The sequence below is a fragment of the Carassius carassius genome, chromosome 43, assembly GCF_963082965.1.
Source record: "Carassius carassius chromosome 43, fCarCar2.1, whole genome shotgun sequence".
Classification (NCBI taxonomy): Eukaryota; Metazoa; Chordata; class Actinopteri; order Cypriniformes; family Cyprinidae; genus Carassius; species Carassius carassius.
In genome coordinates this window covers 14,259,472-14,272,631 of record NC_081797.1, presented here as the reverse complement: position 1 = coordinate 14,272,631, position 13,160 = coordinate 14,259,472, and the positions used below count along the sequence as shown (strand labels likewise).

General features: G+C 38.4%; 1 protein-coding gene across 1 annotated transcript; it reads right to left on the bottom strand.

The window, feature by feature from the left end:
* Window positions 1-7,807: 7,807 nt before the first annotated feature.
* spam1 (sperm adhesion molecule 1) lies at window positions 7,808-11,826 on the bottom strand. The gene is made up of 4 exons (XM_059536090.1): window positions 11,759-11,826; window positions 10,539-11,462; window positions 8,209-8,298; window positions 7,808-8,118 (listed from the first exon to the last, which is right to left on the bottom strand). Exons 2-4 carry the CDS (start codon window positions 11,460-11,462, stop codon window positions 7,813-7,815), a joined length of 1,320 nt encoding a protein of 439 aa, XP_059392073.1. The 5' UTR covers window positions 11,759-11,826; the 3' UTR covers window positions 7,808-7,812.
* Between the last annotated feature and the right edge of the window lie 1,334 nt (window positions 11,827-13,160).

The window sequence follows — 13,160 nt, the reverse complement described above, 5'->3', positions numbered from 1 at the left end:
GGACGGAAATGGAAACCATCCGAGGCGGTCCAGCAAGCTATGTCAGCCCTGAGGCACAGCGACATTGTAGGGCACGTCCAGTTGGGGAGAGGAGGCCTCGGCCTTACCGCAAGTAAGCCAACTTGGCGTAAGGCCTCAACATCAGAGAGGAGGAAAATGGTGGTCGAGGAGGTGCGCCGTCAGGAGGAGGCGGCAAGAAGTGCAAAGGCTGTCTCTCTTGCCAAGCAGGGACAATGGATGAGGTGGGAAGGCCTGGAGAGGAGAAAGCTTAGCTGGAGGGAGCTCTGGGAAATGGAGGCAAGTAACATCAGCTTCATCATAAGAGCCACCTATGATGTGCTCCCATCTCCAAAAAACCTCCACCAGTGGTATGGAGAGGACCCAACCTGTGCCCTCTGCCCAACTCCAGGGACTCTTAAGCACATCTTGGCTGGTTGTAAAACCAGCCTCACACAAGGTCGTTACACCTGGAGACACAACCAGGTCCTCAAGAGTCTAGCAGCAGCTCTTGAGAGCCAGAGGAATACTACCAACTCCTTGCCCCTGAGAGCAATCAATTCCATCACGGCCCAAACCTTCATCCGAGAGGGACAGAAGAAGCCCAAACATCCCCCTATTAAATCAGAGGCTGGACAGCTAGCCATGGCCCAGGACTGGAAGATGCTTGTCGATATTGGGCAGCAACTAATCTTTCCAGCTGAGATTGCAGTCACCACACTTAGGCCAGACTTGGTTCTCTGGTCCCCTTCATTGAAGTCTGTTTACATCACTGAGCTCACAGTCCCATGGGAGAATTCAACGGATGAGGCCTATGAACGCAAGAAACTGCGCTATACAGAACTAGCAGCAGACGCTCAACAAAGGGGATGGAAAGCGAAAGTCTATCCGGTTAAAGTGGGTTGCAGAGGTTTTGTGGCTTCATCTACCATCAGACTGCTGAAAGACCTTGGCATCCATGGACAGGCTCTGCGACAGACAATTAGATCCGTCTCTGAAGCGGCCGAAAGAAGCAGCCAGTGGATATGGATTAAGAGAAAGGATCCTTGTTGGGCTCATAGAGCATCAACATGACCCACTCACTTATCGACCCACTCACTAATCCCCCCACCCTATAACCCACTTGAGAACCCAGGGCACAACCCTCCATGAGGAGGGTGAACAAGGTATGCGGTCAGCTCTAGGCTTGACTCAGGGAAGAGGACGCCTCCTGCCTTGCATAGTCCAGTGGGCTGTGCCATGTAAACAACCAAATTTTCATGATTGGGCATGGGACACAAGCTCAGGTTTGATCATCCTGTAGCTGGCCACCTTTGAGGGTGTCTAGTGTTGAAAGGCCGAAACACCCCCTGATTCAAAGGTACATTACTGATGATGTGTCCTGAAATTTACATCTTTCCCATGACTGAGGTACAGCTCCCACGCCACTCTCAACATCAAGGCAAACCATGTGCATACCATCCATTGGCACAATGGACAGTTTACCATCACGTCCCGTGTTTATGATTCTTCTCTTATCTGAAAAATCCAGAGCTCACTTGAAATGTCAGATTAAATAAATGTAAATAATAAAATGTGCTACCCGAGGCATAGTGGCCCACAGGACTGAATATGCACCCTGAGTAGATGTTAATGAGCATTCTGAGTCACCACAGTTAAAAACAAACGGCAGACAAAAATACTGTTCTTTAGGCATTTAGCCGTGTAGCCCGAATGCTAATGCTGTACATGTGAATAAACAAGCATTTAATGAACCCAGAAAAAAAATACTGACAGTGCACCCAAAGGGAATGTAAATGTATAGTTTAAAATGGGAAATCCCGATATTTTATACCAGTCTCGGATAGATAGAACGTTATTTGTAACAGATCCTGAGAGTGGAGGAGGGTTAAATGTGTGTCATCATTCACTGGCATAATAATGCTTAACTGGGTGTATATGTACAATCTCAGCATTGTTTCCATCCCTTGTTCTCTCTCTGAAATAGAGAAAACATCCTTTTCAACCATCTCTGTTCTTTAGTACTCACATGTAAAGCTCTGTTTTCTTTTACATTCGCAAAAAGCAAGTCATTTTGTTAATCTGTTTTTCGTTTTGAATCATTTTCCATTTCCTCTTTCCTTTTCCATAGAGTATGTGCGTCTCTGTGAGCTTCTCAAGGAGCTTTGTTTCAGCGTATCAAAACACATACTAACATGGACTTTTTAGCAGGAAAAAAAAAGAATGAAATTTGCAGAGTTTTCATTTGGACAAAGGAAACTTTTTGCGTCACTGTGGCATTTGGGCTGAAAGGAAACAATCACTGCCCTGTGTGGACTTTTTATGGTTTGTGGGAGAAAGCCAAATGAGCATTACTGGCCTGCGACTCAGTGGTCACAAACAAAAGGACCGCAAGAGACACTGAGGTGTTATAATTCATTTTAAGCATTCCAGGGGCCATGAGTCCAATAAAACCCCATGTGAAATATGCTTGCTCCGACACGCATTGATATCCAAAATCATGCTTCCACGCGCATTGAATTCATTTAAAAATTGCCAATATTTTGCTTTTCTTTATTGGTCCTTTTCAACTTTTATAATGCTAAACTCGTTTCTTTTAAAACATCAGCTATTCTGTCATCAAAATCCATCAAAGTGATACAATCAGAAAGTGTCTCAGCTCAGTTCAGGCGGTGAAAAGCTTCCGAATGCCACACACGTTGCAAAGGTCACTTTTTTCCATTGCAGATCCCACATGCTTTCACATGTATTGCCGGTTGCGTGAAAGACAGGGCAGTTTGCGTTTAGGGATTTCTAGAGAGAGCTGTGCTGGAATGACATCAAAGGTGATATTGCATATAATAATAATAATAATGGTCTTGTCTTTTTGATGGGTTCAAAATGGGATAAAGCACTTCTTTAAGTCACATTAAGCTGAAGAAGAGAGAAAGGAGTGAAGAAAGTGGAGAGAGGATGATGCTGGATATCACCCATCTGTGCACAGGAACGACAAGGCATTACTTCTGGGCCGTAGCTGACAAATGAATTGAGTAATTGCCAATCGTGGCAGGCTTGTGCTAATGAGATTTCATTCCTGAGCCCCGAGCCAATCTCTCCTCATGCATGATGGAGTTTAATTATGTGTGTGTGTGTGTGTGTGTGTACAGAGATGAGCAAGATGTTTATCAGGACTATGTCTATGGCATGATGTTGTCCTACATGAACTTCTCTTTCACTCACACCGTTCATGCCATCATGTCAAATTTTCTCAAAGAAAATATTGGAGGGGAAAATGTCATGCATATTCATTTCATGCATAATTTACAAAGCTAGACTGCCTGACACTCTCTGAAAAAAAATGAAGGTTCTTTTTTGGCATCAACAATATCCATGGGACCTTTACATTCTGTTAAATAGGTTCTTTATAGTGGAAAATGGTTCTATAGATTAGGTTCACTTGAAGGTTCTTGAACCAAAAACATACTTTTGGGAACTTTAGGATTTGTCATTAATTTCTATGTCATTTCTAGACCTGGAAATCACCTTTGCACCTTTCCTTGTATTTCCAGGTTTTCCAGGATCATGGAAGAGCTGCAGGTCCACCTGATAGTTGCAGGTTGGGGTGATTTCTGTAGTGGAATGACACATAGGTGGTGTTAGTGGGTTCAGTCCAGTAGTCACTAACTAGTGCTGGCAAGCCTCTGGGTCACCGCATGATCTAAACCCTTTATAGACGGTCACAAAGAACTGAATGAGTTGATTTATGGGAACACTGACAGGCTATAGTCTTTAGACACTGCAGTCGGCTGTCCTGTGCTATAAATCAAAAGAGTAATGATATAAGGGCCATCCCAAACAAATAACAGTAACTTCAATATCATTTGAATACAGTGGTCTGGTAAAAGAAAGATGAATCCATTAGAAAGATCACTTCTGAGCAGTCATCAGTTGACAGTTTGATGTTGTTTTTCTATTTAGAACCTTTTCGAGAAGAAATGACTAACAATAACATATAAAAGGAGATTTGAGAATGTGGACTACTCAAATGGAACCAAGAACGTCAAACTGGAACATCCCAAAAGTAGGTCAGCGGTAACCTTGTGTGTGATTACTCAGAGGTGTTTTAGTCTACATTTGTGCTACAGGCATTATGAATCACATAACTTGAGGGCAAAGCATCCATTTGTACAAGAGAGAATAGATAAAAATGTATGTTACAGAAATTATATCAGGCCAGCACTTTATTCCATGAGTAAATACCTCGTTAGCTCACAAAACTGACTCCATCCTTAAGCTGGAGAGAGATACATTATTTTTCTGTACTGAATGTTCATGTCTCTTCATTTGCTGCCATGTTTTGGTCCACCTAGGTCAAGGACACCCTTGAGGGCACTTGAGGAGAAGTCACTTTTGATGCATGTCTACAAAGCATATGGTCAAGATGAGTGCAAAAGCACTGTGCTCTAACTACTGTTTCTCTATGTACTCGTTTTTATACAGTAGCCTACTGTAAGTACCCGTGTTTTCAAGCTTCAAAACGAACACAAAATTATCATCTACTATACATCCATAAAACTTAAGTTGTAAGTTGTACAATAGATTTTTGTGAGGAACAGATCAAAAATGAAATTGTTGATTGAAGATCTTACCCGCCAGAGAAATGTTAACTAACTGATTCACTAAGCTGAACTCGAGAACCAAAAAATCTGATTCACTAGCGAATCATTCTCTGTATGCTATTTCAGATGCACATATTGTAGACCGGATCAACCGATTGATTTAAAATATCTGATTCATTAACGAATCGGACATTGTTTTCTCGTGAATTTGACTTTTGGTGTATTCTTCACACAAAGATACCATGTGACAACAGAAGATTAAATAGGCCTTATATGGAATAGGGGTCTACTTTTACGATACTGTATTCTAAATGCATTTAGGAAAGTACGTTCTTTAAAATTACAAATTTTGTTTTTCAGAGAAGAAAGTCATCCAGGTTTCAAAAGATGTGAGTGTGTGTGAGTAAACGAAGATGGTTTTCATTTTTAGGTCAAATATTCCTTTAATGTTGCTATATATAGTCATGTGGGAATTCACATGTGTTTTGGGGAGGTTTAGTCTGACAGATGGACTGAAAGTCAGGGTTCAGAATGTATGTCAGTAGGTCAACATAAAGGGGAGCCATAAGCACTACCAATCCTTGTTAAAGCAATTACAGCCAACACTTTGACCTGAGGCATCAACATATTCACAGACATTAGTCTCTCTAGTCTTACTCATCTACAGCAGCTGACAATATCTTCTGGCAAAATCTTCAAATAAGCAACTGTATAGAATGCATTTATACTGCATCCATTCGAACCACATACACACACACATAGGCTACATATTACGAATCTAAGGTAGTTTGTTAAATACATTATTGCACACATTTAATGGACAAAAATTTATATTTTGTATGTTATAATTTGCATGTTAATGTATGCCCACACATTCCCCAACAGCTGACTTGCATTTTCTCACCAGTTCCTTTTAGTTGTATGTTTTCCTTTATTTTATAGAGTCACTGTTGCCGTCTCTGTTTGGTTACTCAATAGTAAAAGCTGTCTTTTGTCTGTCTAGGGACATTTGCATCATGTCACCCTGTGGAAGCGCGGACCAGCCCCCCTTCAGAGTCAGAACACTATGCCTGTCACAGGCGGTCACTGCAGGGTCTTTTGTTGATCATGTAGATGTTGCAGTTTCAGCTGAAAACATACCTCAGGTCTTACTGTATGCCACACACATTAAAGAAGCATTTTTGGTGAGGATTTTTTACTAGCCCAGAAATTTGAGGAATGGACTTGTTTGTTCTGTAAAATACAATTTAGTAATCTTTGGGTTAGCTCAGATTCAAAATAAAAATACATAATCAATAAATATATATGTGTATATATATATATATATATATATATATATATATATACAGTACAGACCAAAAGTTTGGACACACCTTCTCATTCAAAAAGTTTTCTTTATTTTCATGACTATGAAAATTGTAGATTCACACTGAAGGCATCAAAACTATGAATTAACACATGTGGAATTATATATGGAATAAAATGGAACAAAGCAGTGTGAAACAACTGAAAATATGTCATATTCTAGGTTCTTCAAAGTAGCCACCTTTTGCTTTGATTACTGCTTTGCACACTCTTGGCATTCTCTTGATGAGCTTCAAGAGGTAGTCACCTGAAATGGTCTTCCAACAGTCTTGAAGGAGTTCCCCGAGAGATGCTTAGCACTTGTTGGCCCTTTTGCCTTCTGTCTGCGGTCCAGCTCACCCCTAAACCATCTCGATTGGGTTCAGGTCCGGTGACTGTGGAGGCCAGGTCATCTGGCCCAGCACCCCATCACTCTCCTTCTTGGTCAAATAGCCCTTGATGCCTTCAGTGTGACTCTACAATTTTCATAGTCATGAAAATAAAGAAAACTCTTTGAATGAGAAGGTGTGTCCAAACGCTTGGTCTGTACTGTATATATATATATATATATATATATATATATATATATATATATATATATATATATATATATATATATATATATATATATATATATATATATATATATATATATATAAATTAAGATTAATATGAGTGGACTAGCTGTAGTGCTGTGACGTAACAACACTGCCATCTACAGTCAATTATATGTAACAAAATAAGAGATTGTATCTGTTATGCATAGGCTATTTTTTTAATGTTATAAATATCGTTTTTTTAAATATTGTGAAAATTGTGAATATTCATAACTTAAACATTATTATATAAAGTTTCTTAAATAAAAACTAAACATTTTAATTAAAAAAAAAAGTTAAACAAAAAAATTACGTCTTTCCGTATCAATGACCAATCATTTTCAAAGGTGAACTTTTAAGCGAATCAGCTTTCGATTTTACTCAAGTGCGTCATCAAACCTGCGTGTGGTGAATGCCCGTTGAAAATAAACACAAAATGTGTTAAAATGTTGGTAAAAATTTATTTTTTATCGACATATAAAAGGATTTCTATCGGCATGGTAAGTAGATTTTAGATGGAATGGGGCTCTCCATTCGATTATAAATGTTTTTATATGTATATATTGACTGGAAACATCCTTTATTACTAAGTTATATTGAGAAGAGGTCAGTGTTCGACAAACTAAACGTCCTCAAACAAAACGTTTTTAAAACTAAAACATTGTGTAGGATAGTTGAGTACATTGTATTGTTCGTAATGATATGAGCTAGAATAGGACATCTTAGCTTGCAGATTCAGTATTTGCACTGCTGGGTTTATATAGTAGAAGGTGTACTGTAGGACTGTGGCTCTCATCAAGTGTGAATGTGATGCAGAGACAGCGACTCCTAGTGGTTGAAACCTGCAACCTCGTGGTTAAATCTCTCCCTGAAGGGCTGTCTCCACTGTACATGTTTGGGAATATGTTTGTGTGATCCCCAGGATAACACTCAGAAGAAACAAAAATGTGCCAAGAAAAGAAAGTTCGATAAATTTAATCCTGATTCTCAAATATTACTTTTTTTTTTCTTTTTCTTTTCTTTTTTACCTTTGAATCATTATGACTCCAACATGCATGTGTTTGTTTAATTTTTAATACAACAAAAGTTAATTAAAATAATGACGTGTTGTGTTTGACAGTTATGTTACATAAGTAAACATTTTATTAGACTGTAGACAATTTCATGTGCTCTGTATATATCATCAGTGTAAAAATAAACTCACTTTTTAGTGATGTAAAATGAATTACCCTCTCGAAAAACAATACATTTGTCTACTTGCTCAACAACATTTTCTGTTAGAAAGCAGGTATTGTAGCGGTGCACTTCCTGTCTTCATAGCACTGACAAGTGAATTTGTTTTTCCAGTAAGTGAGATCATTTGGAGAGGGTGTCCCCGTGACCACATATTTCCCATCTTTCCTAATGATTTGGTGGCTTTCCGAACTAATGTGGAGGTAATCGTCTGAGTTGTAGTTTTTGCGGACACAGCGTCCATTGCCTTGACAGAGACTTTTGCTACAGAGCTGGGCCGCAGTGCTGACATTGGCAATGTAAGGGTTTAAGGTATCAGACAGGTATGCAGACAAGGCTTCACATGAGGTCTGAAAGGAAAGAGAAACATTAAAATTATTGTAATTTTTACATGCTTATGTCATGTCTCTCCCTAAAACATGATTTTCTTTCTAAACTACCTTGTCTTTGTAATCAGCACTAGCTCCCCATAGCACAGCCCCTGAAGCTCCCAGGGCTGCACTCTCACCGATACTGCTTACCAAATCAATCTATAGAAAAACAGACAGCATATTACTGCAAGAAACAAATTTACCCTAATATTTTGATTGATGGACAAATCATTTCAAATCAAGAACAGGTAAAATATTTAGGTGTCATATTGGAACCAAATTTAGGCTTTAAAAAGCATATAAAAAAGTTAACAAATACAATAAAAATTAATATGGCACAGTTCAGATACATTCGAAATTCCTTTACAATCGAGGCCTCAGGGGCCTATCTAAATGCAATGATTGTTCCTCAGTTTCGATATTGTATGACAAGTTGGTCACAGGCTACTAAAACTGCCCTCAAGCCACTTGAGTCATTATATAAAAGCGCTCTAAAGATTCACGATAAGAAAAGCAGACGATTCCATCACTGTCATATTCTTGTAAAATACCAGTTTCTCAGCTTTGAAAATCTGATAATTCACACCAAATCTGTGTTTGATGTATAAGATCCTTCATGACAACCCTGCTCCTCCACTAAAATAATTCATATCTTTGGGCTCTGAAACAACAGCTCGAGCCACAAGATCTACAGTGCGAGGTGAATGCAGGATCCCTAAACGCAGGACAATATTTGGAAACTCTGCTTTTTCTTGTGTGGCCGCTCGTCAGTGGAATATGTTGCCTACAGAGCTAAAAAAAAAGCACAGATTTTTACACCTTCACACGCCAAGCAAAGAAATGGCTTTTATCAAATCAAATTTGTCCCCACATGTGACCAGATATGTGTATGTGTGTAAGTGTATGTTCTAAGGTCTAAGTATATGAAAGGTGTGAACGACTTAATTAGAATATTATTTAATAACCTTTTTCATGTATTTTCCTTTTACTTTTAGAGCATGCCTGAGTTCTATTCTCTCGCAGGCTTAAATATAGAAATATGCAGTCTAAAGATTGTTGACAAAGACAGTGATTTGCAGAAGAGGCCAGAATGTATGCCCACTTTTTCAGTACAGTGAACTTTTGTACAATTTTTATTTTATTTTTATTTTTTTGGCAAGTGTAAATCTTATTACTCATGTATGTTTTATATATTGTAGCTTAACATCAGCTTGCCCAGGGACTACGGGTGAAAATTAGCTCTTGAGCTAAAACCCGGTACTATGCATCTCTCCCTTTGAGGTTAATGTTTATTGTACGCTGTCCCTGTTTAAAAAAAAAAAGAAAAAAAGAAACCTATATGGCCAAGACCTGTGGTTTTCTAGAGTACCCTCAACACTGCACATTCTGGATATCTCCTTTCTCTGACAACCACTTCAGGCCTTGAAACAGGAGTTTCTTACACAACTGCTGGAGGGCCACACAAGTTATTGTAGTTTCCCCATTTAAACACACCTAAAACAATTAATCAACAGGCTTGTTTGAGATGAGCCTAGCCTTGCCTGAAATATAAGCAAGAGTAGACAGCTTCTAGTGAGGGTAGGAGGGAAATAAGTGCAGTCAAGGCAGACAGTTCTGACCTCTCGAAGCGGAACTGATATCTATTAGATCAAAGGTGGATATTGCATTATATAGCTATATGATATAATATAATTTCTGTTGTTTTTAAAAATAAAATATGAAAATAAATATGATGAAAAAGACGATCAAACTACTTGCTAATTAATTCCATCTGAAATGCGTACAGTATTTATCATCCATTTTTACTTTAATAAAAACATGTATTTTAGAATATTTTTTTTATAAATATGACAGCAATCGCATATCTCAGAGAGATTGCACATAGTGCAATCATAGTCATAGTGTTTGGGAATATTCACATATAATTTAAACATAATTATATGATATTTTAAACACATCAGATATAAAAAGCAAACATTTTAGAAGAGAATGCAAAATCATGGTCGTTTAAACCAATGAGCATTAAGCTGTCGTCAGCAAGTAGTTGCCCATCTTGCTTTTGGTCAACGCAACTTTATGGCCAGATTGCTGTTGCAAGAGAGTTTTGGCATATGTCGGCATGGCATCACAGCAAAGCAGACTGCCCTCTGACACATTTCTAATTGGCATGCATTTTGCGGTGATCACTCATTATAGGTTCTTCGCAAATGTAGCAAATCTCAAACAAGCCTAAGGTCTTCCGACTTACTGTAAAATTTGGAGCTGAACTTCAAGATGTTGACCCTCCAAGCATAAGCTTGCATACTCCTGGCCTAGACTATATTTTTCCATATTTTGGTTGTACCATAGTAGATATGTTTTGCCGTGGTCAATAACAGCCAGTAGTCTCCATACTGTACCTCATTCATGTAAAGCTCCTTTTGGTCTCTTAAGAGAGGCCGTAGGTAGACGTAAACTGGTGCAGTGTGGTGACGTTTTGGCAGGGCTGCCACTCTTGTTGCCTCATGCACCTGGTGACGAACAAATAGTGCTGCGCTCCTGCTTCCACTCACAGAAACTGGCAGATATGCTGATGGGCAAAGGGCAGTGCTAACCTCCCACAACCAGAGTAGCTCATTGTTCAACTGTTTTGTGTGCTCTGAGCAAGTACCTGTATAGTTTGACTCATCAAAGTCATAGTTAAAGCAGTCTGGGAACAAGTAGTAGCCCCACAGATGCAGAGGTCGAAGATCGATTCCCATTTTCAGAGTTTCTTCCATGAAACGTCTGGCTTCATGCTGGAATTGTAGTCTGGCTTCGCTTAATGCCTGTTGCGGGTCAAGGGAAGAATTCTGCTGGAGGGTAAAGTTGATGGACAGTTCTTTGTAGATCTCCTTGTCGTCAAAATTCTGGTCAAACATTGGAAGCCACTCTTCCCAATCCATGACAGCGAGACCAGTGGTTGAGTCCAGAATGTACTGGGTAAACTCTTCCTTAGCTTTATCCAAACTAGCAGACAAGTTGCCCCTCTGCGGAATGCCACCATTATACTCTTTCAAGGAGTGGAGGTCCACATAGGGGTAAAGGCCAATTCGATTTTTGTAGAACAGAGTCAGGGATTGATTGCGTTCCCTGGCAGGTGTGGTGACCGCCTGGAACAGCGATAAATCTAGAGGGACCTTCAGTTGTTGGCATTTAGAAATAGGAGCATTCCATAACAGCACAAAAGGTCTATGGAAGAGAGGAACTACTGTTGGTGGAGGAGACAGTGATGTGATAAGATGCCCAAATGTAAAAAAGAGAAAGGTGTAAAATGGTAACCTTTGTTTCCTTTGGTCTCCCATCTGCGTACAATGATTGAGATCAAAAATTATAATGTTTTAAAATAAGTAAAACATTTGTGCAGCAGTATCTTATAAGATTGTTTTGACACAATAAAATACAACATTGCAGAAATAAACCCTGAAGTATTCACATTATCTTTGCTAGAAAAATGGTATTCCTTTTTAAAACATTCTTGTATGGTGGTTTGTCTCGAGCTTTCTTATAATTCATCAGAAATATATGGAGCTAGGAGATGTCTTTATAATTAAAATTCATTCTTAGTTAGTTTGAGATTTAGAAATAATGAATATCTTACCGAGCCAAATGGGTTTCCCCTCTAGCAAAAATCAAATGTAGCTTGCTCAGGTTCCTGTTAAATATTAGCAGAGGTCAATGTTTAAAAACACAAGACTGTGCTTGTTGTATCATGTAACTGGAAAAGCATTAGTGTAGTTAGAAATGATGTTCTCTGGTTACTTTTAAAACCCATTTCCTAAACTATATATACTATTCCTAAAAATATATCAACTTTATATTTAATGATATACCAAAAGTTTGTTGTTGTTGTTTCATTTTGTACAGTCATTTTGTACTTTTGGAATGCAAGAATTATCAAAATCTCACTTTTATGTGTGGATCATTATCTTATTCAAACTGGTGAATGCCAAAGACCTCTTCGAGACTCAAGGTTATTGTACAGACAGTAGAAGATTGTGTTTGGTTTAGATTTTTTTGTTTTGTTTACTTTTTGTATTTAAGTGTACCTGTATTTTTGTGTCAAAACCTCAGCCTCTACTGTAATGTAAAATATGGTGGAGGGGGCATTGGGGCTGCTTGTGGGGAAGTTGTGGCCTAGTGGTTAGAGAGTTTGACTCTGTGTGTGTGCACTTTGGATGGGTTAAAGGCAGAGCACAAATTCTTAGTATGGGTCACCATACTTGGCTGTATGTCACGTCACTTTCACTTTGCTGCCTCAGGGCCTGGACAGCTTGTTATTATCAATGGTGAAATGAATCCCCAAGGTTATTAAGACATTTTGCAGGAAAATATAATGCCATCTGCCAGTTGAAGCTCAACAGAAGTTTGGTATAATGTGATCAGATGATGACCCAAATAGGGAAGCTCTACAATTTATTAAGTCACATACATTTTACCCCATGCACTGTGAATGTTTACATAAATGTCATGTTTCATAAAGACATTAAAATGTAGGCATACTTTGTTTGGAATTTGATGTACAGGGGGCTTAGTTGAAGATCAGATCAAATTGTATAACAAATTGTTGAAGAAATCTGGATAGATACAAAGGATTTGCGTAATTGTTTTTTTTTTCCTTCATCTGTAATGCATTCCAAGATTTTTACAATGAGAATCAAGACCAGGTTACAATCCTTTATTTGCAGTGCATCAAGACTCAAGCAACATTTGTCTTCGTCGAGTATTTGATTAATGGTATTGCTCAATGTATATTTTAAAAAAAAAAATCAAGTAATGAATTACATATTGCATAAATGATTGATTTTGAGATGAATAAAAAATAACTATGTGGAAATATATTTCAGAGAACTTTAGCACTGAGGTAAAAATAAAAAATAAAATAAAAAGACACTGACCAATAATGAAGGCTCTGATAATAGTGCCTCATACAAACTACAGTCTACATGTAACAAAATGCAGCATTTTAGAAAACTGTACAGACAAAACGGGTCAGAAAATAT

Coding starts and splice junctions, on each gene's coding strand:
- spam1 (XM_059536090.1), bottom strand. CDS start 11,462: ATGGGAGACCAAAGGAAACAAAGGTTACCATTTTACACCTTTCTCTTT. Junction 8,299..10,538: donor AGGAGCTTTACATGAATGAG/GTACAGTATGGA, acceptor GTTTTTCTATAG/ATTGATTTGGTAAGCAGTAT. Junction 8,119..8,208: donor GTGCTGATTACAAAGACAAG/GTAGTTTAGAAA, acceptor CTTTCCTTTCAG/ACCTCATGTGAAGCCTTGTC.